Here is a 17,224-nt window from a genome sequence, read left to right on the forward strand (position 1 = left end):
TGGAGAAGATAACAAAATACAAAGACCTACAAATAGAAATAGAAAGACTGTGGCAAAAGCAAGCAAGGGTAGTACCAATAGTCATAGGCTCCTTGGGTGCAATCCCAAAACAACTGGAGCACCACTTGAACACCATTGGCATTGACAAATTCGCTATTAGTCAATTGCAAAAGGCGGCCTTATTAGGAACTGCTTCCATCCTGCGACGATATCTGTAATACCATCAAACATCCACATCTGCCTATCCCAGGTCCTGGGTAAGGACTCGATAGGTAGACAAAATGCCAAATCCAGTCTGAACATCTGGCTGACTGTGCAATGATTGATAATAATAATAATAATAATAATAATAATAATAATAATAATAATAATAATAATAATAATAATAATAATAATAATAAAAGTTGGAAGGGATCTTGGAGGTCATCGAGTCCAACCCCCTGCTCAGGCAGGAAACCCTATACCATTTCAGGCAAATGGCTGTCCAGCCTCTTCTTAAAGACTTCCAATGTTGGAAGATCCAGTTCTTCCACCATGTACTTTCAGGCTGGTAGGAGCTTCACCTGTTGAACTTCTAGCAGCCATGCAGCTCTTTTGAAAAGGAAAGGGCAACACCTGTGTCCACCTCGTCCTCCTTGTCCATGAGAAGGGGGCAGGAAGGAAGGGCAGGGATGGGGAGGCTCCTCCTGCTCATCCAAAGGGCACCTGGGCAGCTGAACTCACCTGTGTGCCCCACAAAGACGATCCGAATGTGCCACTCCTTGTCCCACACCTTGATGGTGGTGTCCCGTGAGGCTGTGATTACGCAGCCAATGGCTTCACAATAGGCAAGGTCTGTGATCTCTCTGCAAAGAGACACGGGGGCACCTGCAATTAAGCCCCCCACCTGTCCCTGAGCAGGAGGGTGCCTCGTCTGTGCCTAACTGGAACCACCAGCACCTGGCCCAAGTCCAAGTCCAGCACTGCACCATAACACTGCTTCCCCCTCCTTCACATACACAGCAGCCCCAGAGGGCAGGGGCGGTGCCCAGATCTCTCCTTCAGCCCCCCCAGCAGGAGACGCTGGGGACCTGGCAATAAAGCAAACGGCACCTTTGGGTGGGCATTCCATCCTGATCTTGCTGGGGCCTTCGAGAAGCACTGGACCACAGAGCACTGAGCAAAGCCACGGGGGCCACAGGGGTCCCTCCCCAGCACGGCAACCTCACCTGCTATGGAGCTTCGTCCTGAAGGCCAGGAGATTCCCCCTGGAGATGTCAAAGGTGGCCACGCCGGTGGCGCAAGAGGCAAAGCAGCGTTGGGGCTCACTAGTGCTGTCTGTGTCCAAGACGAGGTGGAGAAAGAGGTCACTGGGTCCCAGGCCGATGCTCACGCTGGCTCGGCACTGAAGGCTGCGGAAGCCATAGCGGAAGCTCCAGATGGTCAAGTTTCCGTCGCCGGCAGTCACAATCCGGTTCAGCTGCTTGCTGTAAATGCCGCAGCGGATGGGCAGCGCGGATGGCACCTGAGAGAGCAGCTGGAAGTGGGAGTCCAGGACATGCAGGCCTCTGGTGTCCCAGGCCACAAACTGGTTGACGTGGGAGGCATACAGGATGCCCATCATGGGGACCGGGCCCTCCATGCTACCCCTGCAGCAGCCGTCTTCCGTTAACAGGTGCAGCGTGTTGGCTGCGTCCAACGCTATAAAGGCCCTTCTCTGCAGGTCGTGGGTCACGTGGCGCACGGGGCTGGCCAGGACAATGCGGCACTTGTGCTGTAGCCCGTGGCTCAGGTGGAGGGTCATCATTTCCTCGTTCTTCATCTGACCCGGAAAGAAAACTCGGTGGCTGGGGTCTGCCAGGAGGGGCCAGTCGCTTGAGAGGCTGTGGCTGGCTGAGGACCTTGTGGCAGGACTGGCCGGTACCAGCTGGGACCCTACATTAAGTTCCCAGCCATCTTCATCCCTACGCCATCTGCTCCCTGGCAGTGCCAGCACCAAGCATGGGCAAGGTCTTCAGCTTTGCAGGTGACAACAGCCCTGCCCACAAGGTTCACCTTCAAGCCTGAGAAAGAGGCCGCAGCAGGCCAGGGATGTTGGCCCAAGCAGGGTGGCTGAAGTGGGGCTCCCTGGACCACCACTCGGAACACTGGCTTAGCCGGTTCAGGGGCTTCATCACTCCATACCCATCATCCTCAACAGGTGGGAAGCCTCAGGGGAAGATAAACTAATAGATAATAGCTGAACAGATGCCACACATGAGAGTCCAGCCCCCCCCCCATTTGTTCCAGGGTGCAGCCTTCAGAATCATGGATTTAAGTCGTAGGAAGGCAGACTGCTATTATTCAGGCAGAGCTGGGAGGGGGGAGCGGTGCTGGAACCTCGGGGCTCGTGCCTCACTCTGACTGGTGGGGGGGGGGAGGTTCTCCTTATCCAGGGCCATCCTGCAGGGGTCTGGCTGAAAGGCAAGACCCAGCCTCTTGGCAAGAGTGATGGTTTCCAGATGGTCTTTCTTTGGGAGGGGCCGTTTGTGCTTCTGCTGCCCCCCATCAACCCACCTTCCCTGGGGCTCCCTGGCTCCCCTGGCCTGGGCACTCTGGCCCCACATTCCAGGGGTCAGAAAGGAGACACGAAGGGTGCTGTTACCCCGGGGCTTCTGCCCCCCTCTGCTGGACTGCTGCACACCTCTGGCCCGGGGGAGGGGCAGGATTTTCCTTGCTCTGTCAGCCTCCTCACTGGTGACCCCTCCCATCCTCCCCAGCACCTGCCATGGGCTGGGAGGGACGATCGGGGCTGGCTGCTTGTGCTGGCCTTTGCGTTGGTCTCCGTCTTTTTTCCTTATTAAACTTGGAGGCTGCCCATCTGACCACAGGCGATTCTTTTATCAGATTGTTCCTGTGCTTACGTGCCAATTCAATTCCTTTTTCCTACCCATTTTATACTTTATGATCAAAAAAATAAATTTCCTTTAACTCTTACGATGCACTTTAAAAAAAAGTGGACCTGGATCCCACCCTTGTTGCACCCCACAGAACTGCCTGGGGGGAGGGGGGTGTCCAGAAGCCCACAGAGGAAGGGCTGGGCTGCTTCTCTCCGTGCTTGCCCCTCCCCTGGGAGGCAGACCCTCTGAGGAACATACCTTTTCCACAGCCCGGCGGAAGCCCCTCCGGAGGAGGCCCCACAGCCTGCGCCCCCTTGCCTGCTCCCCTCCGAGGGGAGCCCCGTCCTCCTTCCCCATCTTCTCTCCAGCCGGCAGGGACTGCTGGTGCGGCCTCTTCCTCTGCCCCACTTGGCTGGCTGCAGAAGGGGGGCAGGTGTTCAGCGGGAGGGGGGAGGGCTCCCTGCTGTCTGGTAGGAGCCCAGCCAAGGGGGGGGGGAGCTTGCTTACAGCTGCTGCCCGAGGACTCCACCATCTGGGCAGCCGGGCACATCTAAAGAGTCGCCCTTCTGTGGAAGGCGGGGGCTGAAAGGCCCCAAAGCAAGGCTCCCAACCAAATCTCAAGGCTGGATTTGGCTCTGGAACACATAAACAGAGGTGCAGCTAGGTCAAAAAAGTCAAAATGGCAGCCATAAGGTTTTTTTTTTTAATCTTTCACAGAGCTCCTCAATTCCAGAGGGCTGGGACACCCCCTCGGCTATCAGCCCGCCTGGTCTGCTCAGGGAGGGCTTCCCTGAGGTGGGTGTAAAAAAAGCAGCCCCCCCTCAAGGCTGCAATTCTTGTTGGATTCTCCAGGAGGCAGGAAGGGAGGCCCCAAGGAGAATCCGGAGCAATGGGGTGCCCAGTTCCAGCTTCCGTCCAGGGCCTCCTTTGTCGTAGAAGGCTCCGCTGGCTGCCTCCGGAGCAGAGAAGAGGGATCTCCCCAGCCTCATAGTGGGCAAGACCAGGATTCGGCCAATTCAGCTCCCTCAGTGCAGAAGGGCGTTGCTGCAGTGGGTTAGGCAGGGCAGGGGTCTTCCAGTGGGGGGGGGAGCTAAGCAGCCACGGGCAGGAGGGCGCTGCAAAGGCAGAGTGTGCACCCTCGCGGCCCCAACTGCATCGCCCAGGCCCTCAGCTTGAACGTGCATTTGTATTTAACAACTGATATTTTCCACAAACTTATTTTGGCTTCTAAATACAGGTAGTCCTCACTCAATGACCCTCACAGGGACTTGAAATTCTGCCACAAAGTGATGCAACAGCTAAATCAGTGCCCACCATTGTGCTTTGTAGCTGGAAAGAAACCAGGCTAGTCAGCTCACCCCTCCTGCTCCCATTTGCCTCCTAGCGCTCTGCCATTCAGAACAGAGGTCTCCAGCCTTGGCAACTTGACAGGCTGAGGAATTCTGGGAGTTGAAGTCCATGAGTCATAAAGTTGCCAACGTTGGAGACCCCTGCTTTTAGAAGGCACGGATGTATGGTTGCTTTCTTATACGCATTGAAAGCAGTGTGACCACGCTGTAGCTCAGGGCAGACCGCTTACAGCACTCTCTTGAAATCTTTCTCTCCATTCCCTGTTTTGCAGGATGGGAATGGAAAGGCTCAGGCAAAGGAGAGAATGCCTACAGAAAGCAATTGTTTTTCTCTCCCCACCATCAGACCACACGGATGGAAGAAAAAGATGTTAAGAGTACGGGAAGCTGTCTGCACAGCGTGCCTGTGGCTCCCAGTCCAGGCTGTGGTGCAATCACATTGCTTTTGATACCTAGCAAACAGCTTACTTTCTTGCAATCCCTTTTTCTCCAATCTCTCTGCTCTGCAAGGGGGAATCGTACCAATAAAGGAGAATATTTGTAGCTCAGGGTTGAAACGAGGGGTCCTGGGTGTTCTCTGAGCTGGGTGGTTTTCTTGCAGGTGTTTACATGACCCAACTAGGGACACCAGCAGTGCTAACATGAGTGAAGACGTTCCCAAGTTCGGGTAATGAAATGTCCATGCCAGAGAAACACCCAGCTCAGAGAACACCAAGGAACCCTCAGGGCTGCTGGTGTTTGTGTGCTTGTGTGTGTGATTTTTTTTTTTAATAAAGCCAAAAACGCAGGTTAGGCAGAGGACGCCCCCTACAGACTGTAATGCCAAGGATACTGCGAGGATGGCAGAGGGCCATACACGCCATCATAGCTACGAACGGCCCCGGAGCAAAAGGTTGGTAAGCGAGGACCAGCCGCAAAGGAAGCCAGACGTCCCGCGCGGCAATCGCCGCAGCCTCGTCCAGGGCTTCGGGGAGGGCGTGAAGATCCGGCGTGTCGGCCCGGAGGGTCGAGGCCCCCCCCCCCCACTGGAGCCCCGAGACAGCCCCGCTTCGGGATCAGTTCCTGTCCTGGATCCTTGCAGTGCGCCGATCCTCGCCAGCCCCGCGGAGTGGGCCGGCGCCCGCGCCGCATCCTGAGCCGCGCGCACCGGTCCCCGCCCGGCGCCGCCAACTTACCGGGGGGGCGAGAGAACGACCAAGTGGGACGCGACTCGCAGGCCGAGACGACCGCGGAGGGCCGCGCGAAGACGAGGCAGGAAACGGCCTTTCAGGCGATCCCGCGCGGGAGCCCCCCCCAACCGGAGGCCGGCTCGCCCCCCCCCCCCGGAGGCAACGGGCCCTTCGCCTGCCGAAGGAAGCCTCGCGAGCGGCTCCCCCGAGCCGGGAGGCACCTGCGCGGCGACGAGTCTCCCTGGCGACGGACGTTGGATCGCGGTGCCGCCGGAGGCACCCGAGGGCCTGCCCCCCCCGGCTGGAAGGCAAGCGCCGCCCCCCCCGGGCCAGACGGAGTGGGACCCCGGAGCCGCCAAGGGCAGGCGGTCGGGCTCGGCTCCTTCCTTCCCCGCGTCGCCCCGGGAGACAGCCAAGAGGCCCCCCATCTCCGGGCGCCCCAGCCTCCGCCCGGAAGGACAGGGAGCCCCGCAAGCCGGCCGCTCTCGGCGGCCAAAAGGAGAGAGGCAGGGCGCCCCCCCCCCAAAGCAGACAGGGAGCCCGTCTGGCTCCTCCGCCCCTTCCCAGCCCCTCCCGCCCCCGGGAGCAGACGCGACACGCGGGCAGGCAGGCAGAGTCCTCCGGATACACAAGGCAGAGGGAAAAAACTTTTATAGCCCGGCCGACAGAACCACGAGGCAATGGGGGGGGGGAAGGAAGGGCTGGTGGTGGAGGGAACAAGTTGGGGAATCAAATGTTGGGGGGACCCCCCCCCTCTTCCCGAGGGACCAACCCCTCCACAGGGGAAGCTTAAGTGCTCCTGCAGAGGGCAGAATTTGCAGCGTCTAATCCAAGGCTGGATTTCGGAAGGTGCCCTGGAGGATAGCACTCGCCCCCCACCTTTATTCTGCACCCCATTTGAAGGCAGGGAATTGTGGGAAATTGCTCCCCTCCATTGTTTGGGTACCAGTGGCTCTAGTGGGGGGGGGCTTTCCAAATGTTTGCAACCTGCAAAACGGCACCAGCCCACTCCACAAAACAGACACACAAAGACACACCTGCAGAGTCAGTGCAAAAGGAGAGCGGGGCAGAAGGGGAGGGGGCCTGCTGCTCAGGTGGATGGACGGATCGGCCCCCTCAGCGATCTGCCCCCTCAGCGCAGAGAGAGGGGCTGGGGGCCAGGGACAAAGCCAGCCCCCATCAGTCTCTGGGGAGGGGAAGCTGCTGCTGCTGCTGCAGCCGGTGAAAGTGCTGGGGAGGGGCCCAGGCGCAAGCAGACCCTTGGCAGGAATACAAAAATAAAATCTCTAGGAGCCCTTGGGGGAAGCGAGGGGGGGCAAATGCCGGAGCGCCCTCCTGCCAGTCCAGCTACTTGATGCCAAAAGTCTTGGGGGGGGGGATTTTAAAAAAGGGGGGAGAGAGCCTCTCCATCCTGTTCCCAGGTTAATTCGGCTTCTGCTTCTTTACTCGATCCGGGGGGGGGGGCAGGGCTGAAAGGAGCCCCAACAGCAAAAGCAGCCAGTCTGCCCCCCTGCAACCAAGGCAGCTGTCTCCACGAAAGATTGTGTCCCCCGGGCACGGCGGGAAAGACAGAGTCACAAGGCCGCTGCCGGGCAAGAATCGGATCCCTGAAGGCCGAACGGGTGGACGGACGGACAGAGGACTTGCTGGCACCCTCCTGGGCATCTGGAGGCGCCAATGACTCACGCAACATCCACAGGCAGGCAGAGCAACGCAACAACACCGAGTTGTTTGGGGAAAGAGCTGGCAGCGCCGTCCTTCGTGGGAGAAGCCCCCCGGCCCAGGAATCACATGCAGACCACCTGCCTCCTGTGGGCAGAAGAGAGGTGGCCATCGCTTCTGCAGCCGCGGCAGGAGGCAGCCAGGCCTGGCCCGAGAATGACCCCCCCCCATGGCAGCAGGCAGGGCAAGGAGGCCAAGATCGGGGTGGGGGGAGGAAACTCACTTCTCCGCCTCAATGCTGCCCCCGTCCCTGTCGCAGCTGCCGGCTGTCTCCCCGGCATCGTCCTCATGGAGGTCCATGTTCAACTCGTTCCCAGCCTCGTGAGGGTAGGTGGAGCCACTGGGGGGGGGACAAAGGGGGCTCAGAACCCGCCCAGAGGCCGGGAGAGCCGGGGACCCCTGGGGCCTCCCCTGCCCCTTCCTCACCTGATGGAGCGACAGGTGAAGAAGACGATCCGCTTCAAGCGCTTGTTGTAGAAGAAGTAGTTGAAGGACCACAGGCTGCCCTCCTCCCCAAAGGGGTCCGAGTCCAGGTCCGGGTTGTAGCTGCGGCACAGAGGGTGAGCTGCTGTTGCTGGGGGGGGGGCTCGCTTGGGGATCCCCCCTCCCCTGCCCACCCCCCAGGGCCTCCCGCTGGCTCCCACCTGTAGATGTCGCACTCGGAGAGGCAGATCTCCTGGTCCACCGCGTCCCACAGGTGAGGCTTCAGGGCGGTGAAATCTTCCCGGACGGCGGAAAAGAGGCTGCAGTTCACGGCATTCGCCACCTGAAAAAGACCCCTAAATGGACACTTCCCGGAGTGCAAGCGGGACCTGGCGTCCCTGGAAAGGAGACGGTGGCCCGGGAGGAGGAGGCCCCAAGCCTTTCCAAGGGAGGCAGAAGCTGATGGAGGAGCTCATGCAGCATTCCAGGAGTGGCCTGGCCTGTCACGCTCACCCCAGGCTGCCTTGTCAGAAACCATCTCCGGATTAAGTACGGAGGACGGCAGGGAGAAGGTGCCTCCTCCGAGACCCGGCCAGGCCGGATGACAGCGGGAGGAACACGGGCAGGAAGTGGGACAAAGCAGCCGAGGGCTGGCCTCTACTCCTCCAAACAAGAGCGGTGGCCCTGCTGGGGAGACGCCCAGTGTGTGTATGTGGGGGGGCTCCGCTGTGGAGCTCTGTGGAGCTAGGCCAGAACTGGCAACGTCCTGCGTGCTGAGTAACCTCAGGGCCGTTCAGGCACAGGAGGGGCCCTTCTCTCCTCCTCAAGCTCTCCCAGCCCCCTCACCCCTGGAGGTCTCTCCCGGGCACCCACTCAACTCCTCGGGCAAGCAGACTCGGGACGGAGCCTTCCGGCTGGTCGCAGCATGGGCTGCCCTGCCGGCGCAGAGGGCGAAGGACCCGCTTACCCAGTTGAGGCTGGGCTCCCGGCTGAACTCGTGGCTCTTGGCCGCGCTGAAGTCGTAGTCCGGGCGAAAAGATTCGTTCAGGGTGGCAATCAGGTAGAAGAGGGTCTTGCGGCTGCACTTGTCACTGAGGGGGCCCTCTTCGTCTCCACTCTGGCTCTTGCTGAGCCTGGCACGAGAGACACAGCGCTTGGGCCCCTGCCGGCTTTGGAGGGCGCAGCTGGGGTCTCGCCGCAATCTGGACCCTGCTAAGCTCAGCTGGAGGGAGGGGGGGGCTGAAGAGACGCTGCCCCAATCTCCCAACAGGGACTGGGCAAAGCAGCCTTTGGACAGAGGCTTCTTCTAAGGAGGCTGGCCGTCCAGCCGCTGGCCTGGCCTAGAAGGGGAGGCTGGGAAGAGGCCCCTTTGCTCTAACCCCTCCCCCCTCGCTCTTCCGCCTCCAGGGGGAGCCCTGCTCCCGCAGCTCACCGGTGGTGCAAACCAAGCACACCTTTCGAGGAGGACGGCCTTTGCACGGGAGCCTCGCCCTGGGCAGGGAGCACGTACCGGTTAGGGCTGATGCCGGTGGTCTGGGGCGGTGACAGGGCCTCCAGGACGTGTGGCTGACCCTCCTGGCAAAACTGCTTGAAGAGGTGCTTGTCGTCCCCAGCCATCTTGCACGAATAGCTCTCTATCCTGCAGGGAGAGAGAAACGGGTCCCTGTGAGCCCCGAGGCCAGCCCTGCCTCCGCCCCCAGCCGAGGTGCCTGCGGGGCCGTCACCTCCTCCTGAGCCAGGCGCCTGTTTTTCAGGGAAGGCAAGGAGCCTTATCTCTTCAGATTAAAATGGCTGACTGCACAGGGCACGTGCCAGAGGGTGACCCTTCTCGGCTGCTGTATAGGCCAGAACCTTAACCAAAGGGGCCTCCAGCCTCCTCCTATACCTTTAGACACATCAGCAAGGCAAATCAGCAATAAGTCAGAATAATGCTTCGTTCATTCCTTTGTTCAGAGTTGCCCAATGGCGAGATGGGCAGCATATAAATTTAATAAATAATAATGTCATTGACTGCTCTGCATCAGGATGGTTTTTCAGCCGCAAGGGATCTGCCAATTCTTTCTGACGGCCCAATTTTAAGGCAGATACAATTGGGGGCACAGCCACAATTCCTAAGGAGTCCTAATTAAAAAGTTGCAACTGCAAAAGGAGAAGCACAGAGCAAAGGAGGGAAGTGGTCTAGATCAGTGTTTCCCAAACTTGACAATTTTAAGGCATGTGGACTTCAACTCCCAGAATTCCACAACCAGCGTTGCTGGCTGTGGAATTCTGGGAGTTGAAGTGCACATGCCTTAAAATTGTCAAGTTTGGGAAACACTGGTCTAGATGGTCCCTGACAGCAGAGAAACGATCAAATTGCCAACAATTCCAGCGAGGAGGAAGTGTGAAGTTGCCAGTGTGATTACACAAAGGGTTTAATAAAGATGCCGTATGAAAACAAAAGATGACGGGAATTAAACAGAAAGCTGGGAGAATTAAGGAAGAGAACCAACTGTAGGCCGGTCTCAGGAAAGAGAAGCAGCTGAAGTCAGCAAAAGTTGCTGGAAGAATAAACGCTCACAACCAGACAGGTTCACAATCGCCCCAAAAGGAGAATCTCGCGGATGGTCAGCAGAGGAGGCCAAAAGGCAGAGCAGCTGCTTTGGTTCAAGGGGCTGTTCACAGAATCACCTAACGCAGTGGTGGCAAACCTATGGCATGAGTGCCAGAGGCGGCACTCGGAGCCCTCTCTGTGGGCACGCACGCATGCCATGGCCCCAGCCCTGCAGCCCCCTGGAGGAGAGTTGCTCCCGGGTGTGGCCCACGCAGAGCAGCACAGCCAAGCACATGGCAGCTGGGTAGCAGGGACAAGACTCCACCCTCACACCCAATTGTGTGCAGATGCTGCTGCAGGGCACGGGCGGAGGGCATGACCACCATGGCGCTGCAGGGCCGCCTGGGCAATCTGCGGCAGGCCTTGGGGGGGCAGGGTGGGGGCGGGCCGGGGGTGAGGCAGTTTTTAGGCACTTGGTCTCTAAAAGGTTCGCCATCACTGGCCTAACGGGTGGGTGGTGATGGAGGGGGGGCTCTTTGAAAGGAAGGGTTCTAGCACAGAATTGACACCAATTTACTAGGCTCAGTAAGTCATATTAATTATGAAAACCTTAATTGAAGACTCATATTACAAAGCGCTCTACCAGAAGATGGTAGAGGACAGGAAGACCTGGAGGAACGTTGTCCATGGGGTCGCAATGGGTCGGACACGACTTTGCAATTAACAACAACAACATTACAAAGCGCGCGGGTCTCCCCCCCCGTCCTTTCCTGCAAAGTAGCCGCCATCACCTGCCAATAATGTGCACGTCTCCCGTTTCCACTGTCAACTGGGAGTTGATGGCTTCAAAACTGGAGTTTTCCAACAACTTCATTATTGCACTTCCTGGTGCCAAAGCAGTCTTCGGTACTTTGCTGTGCAGTTGAATTCCCTGGCAGAGAGAAAGGAGAGACCCCCTGGTTAGAGACCCCTCAGGAAAAGGAAGAGAGCGATGTGTGATTCAGCCAGGGGAAGGAGGGGGGAATCCCCGGCAGGGCACTCTCCTTACAGTTTGGGATGGCGCATCAAAGCGGCTTTGGGCCTCAAAACCTGCCCTCAAAAGGGGAGCAGATTTGGGATGGGAGGGTGGAAACGGACGGGCCGAGCAATGCCCTGAAGAGAACCGCAGAGATCATCAAAAGCCTTAAGAAGAACCCGTGCCAGCTGTGCCCTCAGAGATCCCCTCAGCTGCCCCAGAAAACAGCTACAAGGCAAGACGACATGCAACTTTGCTTCCGGCATTCTTCTCCGCAGTTGGGAAAGTCCACATTTCCGGTCAAGATAGGAGCAAAGCTCTCCCTTGTTGGGGTCAGGAGGCTGCTGGGGCGCCAGTCACGTCTCTTCAAGAAGAGCCTCCTTCCTCTGCTGCCTTGCTTAAAACATTTGGCCCCTGCCTCCTTGTTAGTCTCAGTTCAGAAGCTTAGCATAACAGCAAAAAGCCAGAGCACCAGGCCTGCGAGTCTTTCTAGAGGTGGTGCTTTTGGCAGCTGGAGAGGAGCAAAAGGCCCAGCTCAGCCACACAGCCACCCCTGCTTGAGAGCTCAGCCCTCTCTTCAAGAGGACAGGGCAGGCTGCCCAAGGGTCCTCCTGGGAACTGATGGACGCCCTCGAAGGTCTCCAGGCTGCCTTGGGGAAGCCCCTCCCCCACGCCCTGCTGGGTCAGGCCCTGGGCTCAGCAGGCAGGCAGGGCTGCTTGGGGTCTCAGCGGCCCCGGCTGGGTTTAGGGGTGTCCCCCTTCCCTTACAGAGCCAGGCTGTGCTGGCTGGAGTCAGGTCTCCGAGGGACAAGCCTGGGTGGGGCACCTCTATTTGCGGGGCATTCAGCGTGCAGCTCCAAAGCGGTTCAGTGGGTTCCGTGGACCCCAAGATGGGACGACGTGCACTTGGTGGAGTCAGGACAACAGCATTTGAAGGGACCTTGGAGGTCTTCTAGTCCAGCCCCCTGCTCAAGCAGGAGATCCTAAATCATTTGAGACAAGTAATAATAAAAATAGTAGTAGTAGTAGTAGTAAAGTTGGAAGGGGCCTTGGAGGTCATCTAGTCCACCCCCTGCTCAGGCAGGAAACCCTACACCATTTCGGATAAATGGCTGTCCAGTCTCTTCTTAAAAACTTCCAGTGTTGGAGCATTCACCGCTTCTGGAGGCAGGCTGTTCCACTGATTAATTGTTCTCACTGTCAGGAAGTTTCTCCTTAGTTCCAGGTTGCTTCTCTCCTTGGTCAGTTTCCATCCGTTGCTTCTTGTCCTGCCTTCAGGTGCTTTGGAAAATAGCTTGACTCCCTCTTCTTTGGGGCAGCCCCTGAGATATTGGAATACTGCTATCATGTCCCCCCTTGTCCTTCTCTTCGTTAAGTGACTGTCCAGTCTCTTCTGAAAAGGCTCCAGTGTTGGAGGACCCACAACGTCTGGTGGCAAGCTGTTCCATGGGTCAATTGTTCTCAGTGTTATGAAATTCCTCCTTTGTTCCAGGTTGCTTCTCTATTTGGTCAGTTTCCTTCCGTCGCTTCTTGTCTTTGCTTTCTGGTGCTTTGGAGAAGAGCTTGACGCCCCTCCCCTTCTCTGAGGCAGCCCCCCAGTTACTGGAGTTTCGGGGTCGCGCAAACGCCCCGCGGGTCGAGCTAGGCCACCCTCCCGCGGAGGGAGGCGCTGCCCAGCGGGCCCATCCAGGGCAGCCCGAAAAGCCCGGCGCTGCCGCAGCCACCGGTCCGCTCGAGCCGCAGGCGGGACGGCCGAGTCGGCAGGCCGGGGCAGAGCGGCTGCGGAAGGCTCCGCCGGTGAAAACTACCCTTCCCGAGATGCCTCGCGCGGAGCAGTCCTCCCTCCCACCTCCCGGGTCCCCATGATGCCGCGCGCGCGCTGCCTGATTCCGCCTGGGCGCGGGGCATGCCGGGCGATGTAGTCCCGCGGCTGAGGGGCTTCCCGGAGCGCCGTTACTCGCCTTCCGCGGGCCGCGTCCGCCTGCGATCCCGGGGCTCAGGGGCTGAATGCCGTCGAGGGGCGCAGTCTCCCGGAGGAACGCGAGTCGGGCGCCGCCGTCGCCTCGGCGGCCACTCTTCGCCTCCAAGCGGCTTGCCGGAGCCCCACCCGCCTCGACATCTCCCCGGCTGGAAGAGCCACCGCGCCGTAACCGCCCGGCTCCCGCCAGCAAAGCCCTCGACTGGACGCTTCTCGTTCGGACGGGCGACAGACGATAACAGCAGCGGAAAGCCGCGCCCTTCTCGTCGAGAATTGGACACCCGCCAGGCTCGTCGCTCTGATTGGAGGAATGTGGCGCCAATCGCCGGGAAGGGAGGGCTCAGTGGCTGCCCTCTGCGTCAATCCGCCTCAGCGTCCCGCCTCCGAGGCAGAGCCCGCCTCCCATTGGCCGGGGCTTCAAGGGCGCGGTGTCGTCGATCAGGGAACAAAGGCGAGGGGGCGGCTGCCATTCAAGGCTTTCGCCCCGCCCAGCGCGCGCCCTCCCTCCGCTTGAGCGAGGGCTGGGGAGGGGGGCGTCCCGTCAAAGAGGGGATTCGAGGGCGTCCGGAGGCGCCGGGCTGAAAGTCCTTGCTTGATCTAAAGAGTCGGGGTGGGGCTGAAGGTGTGTGTTTGTGTGACACAGACACCGCCGGAAGGGAACACATACACAAAGGCACACCTGTACACATCAATTTATGCTTCCTGGGGGCATCTAAAAATTCCAGAATTCTGCAAAGAGTTCCAGAAGCCACATTCCACGTGTTCTCTCCCCCTTTGTTAATCAGAAATAGGAAAGTTGTCTGTTTACAGGTAGTCCTCAACTTACAACCACAACTGAGTCCAAAATTTCTGTTGTTAAGTGAGTTTTGCCCCGTTTTACAACCTTTCCTGCCTCCATGCCAAGTGAATCCCTGCAGTTGTTAAGTTAGTGACACGGTTGTTAAGTAAATTTGGCTTCCCCACTGACTTTGCTTGTCAGAAGGCTGCAAAAGGGGATCACACTGCAACCGTCATAAATAGGAGCCGGTTGCCCAGATTTTGATCATGTGACAATGGGCAACAATGGTGGTCAGTTCTTCCAGTCCCTTTGCAACTTTGAACATCACTAAATGAAGTACGGCAATTGGAGAGCTCCCTGTAGAACACAAAAAGCTGCTCTCTGGGGACCTGTGGCGGGAGATGGGCACTGCCAGGGCAGCCAGCGTGCCATAGAGCCTCTCCCGGTGCTCCTTCTTGCTGACCTAACCTTTGGCAGCAGCACCTCTCAAAATGCGATGGCAGCTTCCAAAGAGGAGCAACTGAGGTGGCAGCTGGGCCAGTTGTGTTCCCCAGGGGACAAAGGAGCACCAGGGGCCAGTACAGGGCCCGCCCCACTGTGTGTGTGGGGGGGAGGTCACAGTAACAAAGATGACCATTGCAGCCAAAATCAACCTACAGGTAGCCCTCCACTTAGGATCACAATCTTGGTCCTCCAGTGGTGTGGCTGTTATGACGAGTGCCATAGGATCACTTTGCTCAGTGCCCCCAGTCCTGGTCTCTCCTAGCAGTGGTTAAGTAGGTCATTAAGTGGAGTGCCAGGGGGAGAGCCCAGGCCTCCTGGGCGTGGTGGGGCAAGGAATGGGGCTGGGTGTGATGGAATGTAACGGTCTGGATTACAGAAGAGCAAAAGATAGCTGGGTTCAGACACTTTGTGTGAGAGAAAGAGGGCGAAGGTGGTTCCTCCCTAAGGGTTCCCAGAGTAGGCGCTTCACGTAGGGGGGAGTCTGCTTCAGTTTGGCAAGATTCTGTCTAGAGGTGTGGTCGAATAAAGGAGTCTGCTTGGAAGCCTCACCCTGGTTGATTCTTGGTTTTTGGAGTTTGACCTGAGGCCTCCCACCCCACCTGGAGGGCCGGGCCCTGTCCTAGCCCCACCAGGGAGAAGAGTCACGAGAATGATAGAGTTAGCTAGGCTTTTCACCAGATTTGAGGTCTGTTCTTCCAAAGGTGGAAGGATTTCTCCTCCCTGTGTGAGGGGGAGGGGAAATCCCTCAGTGCATTGGGGGAACTGACCTCAAATCTAATGACCCCCCCTCCACTTGCAACCTTCCTCAGAAGATTGTAAATGGTGATCACAGGGCACAACGGGTCATCGTCCTAAATGCAAGTATGCTCCTAGGCCAGGGGTAGGCAACCTTGGCTCTTTTATGACTCGTGGACTTCAACTCCCAGAATTCCTGAGCCAGCCCTGCTGAGGGGAAAGGGAGAAGTTTCCAAGCTGAGCCCTGCTGGCTCAGGAATTCTGGGAGTTGAAGTCCACGAGTCATAAAAGCTAACGTTGCCTACCCCTGGCCTAGGTGCTTGAGTTCCTGTCATGGGATTGGGGGAGGAATGTTTTATGATGCCTGGAAGGTGCTTGAGTTCCTGTCATGGGATTGGGGAAGGAATGTTTTATGATGCCCGGAAGTGGTTTTGCGGGCTGTAAAGCAGCCTTCCTTGACTGGGAACAGTGATTGCCAAATCCGAGGTGGTGTAGCTCAACAACAGCAGCAAACCCCTGGTGTGTCGAGCGTGGAACAGAACGTGAACTTCTGATGTAAAAATGTTATTTTATAGTTGTAAATAAATGGAACAACCTGCCTCCAGAAGTTGTGAATACTCCAACACTGGAAATTTTTAAGAAGAGATTGGGCAACCATTTTGTCTGAAATGGCATAGGTTTCCTGCCTAAGCAGGAGGTTGGACTAGAAGACCTCTAAGGTCCCTTCCAACTCTCTATTCTATTCTATTCTATTCTATTCTATTCTATTTCAAGTTAAGCTAAGCAAGAAAGTCAGTCAGTTTCCATGACTAAATTGTATTAATTCATTCAGGTTTTATAAGGCTGCCCAACTCAAACTATGTGCTACAGAGTCATATTTTATTACGTATTTATGTTGTACATAAAGAGCATAGTATAAATACACAATAAACCAGAAAGAAAAAAAACAGCAAAAAACATACAAATTCTAAAATCTGTATATTTTATTTATTGATATCCCACTTTTATTATTTTTTATAAATAAGGAGATCAACATACCTAATCCCTTCTGCTATTTTCTCCACAACAACATTCTTGTCAGTAGCCAAAGTAACTCAGTCGGCTTTCATGCATAAAGCAGGACTAGAACTCTCCTTCTCCTGTTTCTGGCCTAGTGCTTTCACCACTAGACCAAACTGCCTATTTTAATATGTGAAATGGCAACTGAGCACACAACCAGCAACTTTAAGGGAGATTCCCACATACTGACTCCTAAGGCCTGGGCGTTTTCCTAAGCATGAGGAGAGTTGGGGTCTGCCGCTTTATAAATCCTTAGTCAGACCACACTTGGAATACTGCAATCCTGTTTTGGTTGCCAGGATATAAAAAAAGATGCTGAGACTCTGAAAAGACTGAAGAGAAGAACAATAAAGATGATTAGGGGACTGGAGGCTAAAACATACAAAGAACGATTGCAGGAATTGGGTTATGCCTAGTTTAACGAAAAGAAGGACCAGGGGTGACATGATAACAGTTTTCCAATATCTCAGGGACTGCCACAAAGAAGAAGGGGTCAACCTATTCTCTGAAGCACCCAAAGGCAGGACAAGACGCAAGAAGCAATGGATATATTGATGGGGTGAAGGGGTGGGGAGATTCAAGATATGATCTTGAACAGGTACCCACCCTTTTCAAGGAAAACATGAGGAATCCCTGTGAGGTTGAGAATCTCATTGATAGAGAACCAGAGGAACTGTAGAATTAACTTAAAGAAACTGTTAAGGGAGAATGTGATGAGAGACTGCCAAAGATGGAGAAGCAGAAGAAAGCAAAGTGAATGTCGGAACAAACCATGGAAATTGCTGAGAAAAGATCAGAAGCCGAAGCAAGGAAAGATAAAACTCTCAGGAAAGAGCTTCACAGAATTTCAGAATGTTAGAAGAGACAAAGAAACAGCATTACAGCTTCTGTAAAGACACCCAGGACAGCAACAGACGTGGAAAAGCAAGGGGTGTCTTTCAAAAGATCTCTGAGCTCAGATCTCAGCTCAAACTGGCATGTAAGAGACATCCAGGGACACCCAGGAAGCAGCCGAAAGGAGATCAAAGGACAAGGGAAGCAAGACCCAGAAAGACGGAGCAGCAGAGATGTCAGCACCCAAGATGCTTTAGGAATAGAATA

General features: G+C 56.5%; 2 protein-coding genes across 4 annotated transcripts in view; both read right to left on the reverse strand.

Annotated features, from left to right (window-relative positions):
- Nucleotides 1-5,490, reverse strand: part of WDR97 (WD repeat domain 97) — a 31,980-nt gene extending 26,490 nt beyond the window's left edge. For 2 of the 3 annotated variants that reach the window (XM_039364627.1, XM_039364626.1), the window contains exons 1-5: nucleotides 5,383-5,490; nucleotides 3,366-3,493; nucleotides 3,117-3,274; nucleotides 1,209-1,801; nucleotides 724-845 (exon numbers count right to left, since the gene is read on the reverse strand). In XM_039364627.1, coding sequence (XP_039220561.1) covers nucleotides 724-845; nucleotides 1,209-1,801; nucleotides 3,117-3,274; nucleotides 3,366-3,408 — 916 coding nt within the window. In that variant the 5' untranslated portion in view covers nucleotides 3,409-3,493; nucleotides 5,383-5,490. Of the gene's footprint in view, nucleotides 1-723; nucleotides 846-1,208; nucleotides 2,189-3,116; nucleotides 3,494-5,382 lie in introns of all 3 variants that reach the window. The other variant, XM_039364628.1, reaches the window with a different exon arrangement.
- A 519-nt stretch (nucleotides 5,491-6,009) lies between these two features.
- Nucleotides 6,010-13,309, reverse strand: MAF1 (MAF1 homolog, negative regulator of RNA polymerase III). The gene is made up of 8 exons (XM_039364629.1): nucleotides 13,031-13,309; nucleotides 10,846-10,985; nucleotides 9,032-9,160; nucleotides 8,489-8,654; nucleotides 7,743-7,864; nucleotides 7,525-7,644; nucleotides 7,322-7,438; nucleotides 6,010-7,185 (listed from the first exon to the last, which is right to left on the reverse strand). The coding sequence occupies exons 2-8, from the start codon at nucleotides 10,926-10,928 to the stop codon at nucleotides 7,164-7,166; spliced, it is 759 nt and encodes a 252-aa protein (XP_039220563.1). The 5' UTR covers nucleotides 10,929-10,985; nucleotides 13,031-13,309; the 3' UTR covers nucleotides 6,010-7,163.
- Nucleotides 13,310-17,224: the final 3,915 nt, after the last annotated feature.

This window comes from Crotalus tigris, unplaced genomic scaffold (genome assembly GCF_016545835.1).
Source record: "Crotalus tigris isolate CLP2741 ecotype Arizona unplaced genomic scaffold, ASM1654583v1 scf7180000019818.546109, whole genome shotgun sequence".
In the NCBI taxonomy this organism is placed as follows: Eukaryota; Metazoa; Chordata; class Lepidosauria; order Squamata; family Viperidae; genus Crotalus; species Crotalus tigris.

Coding starts and splice junctions, on each gene's coding strand:
- MAF1 (XM_039364629.1), bottom strand. CDS start 10,928: ATGAAGTTGTTGGAAAACTCCAGTTTTGAAGCCATCAACTCCCAGTTG. Junction 9,161..10,845: donor GACGTGCACATTATTGGCAG/GTGATGGCGGCT, acceptor CTCTCCCTGCAG/GATAGAGAGCTATTCGTGCA. Junction 7,865..8,488: donor GGGAGCCCAGCCTCAACTGG/GTAAGCGGGTCC, acceptor GGTCTTTTTCAG/GTGGCGAATGCCGTGAACTG.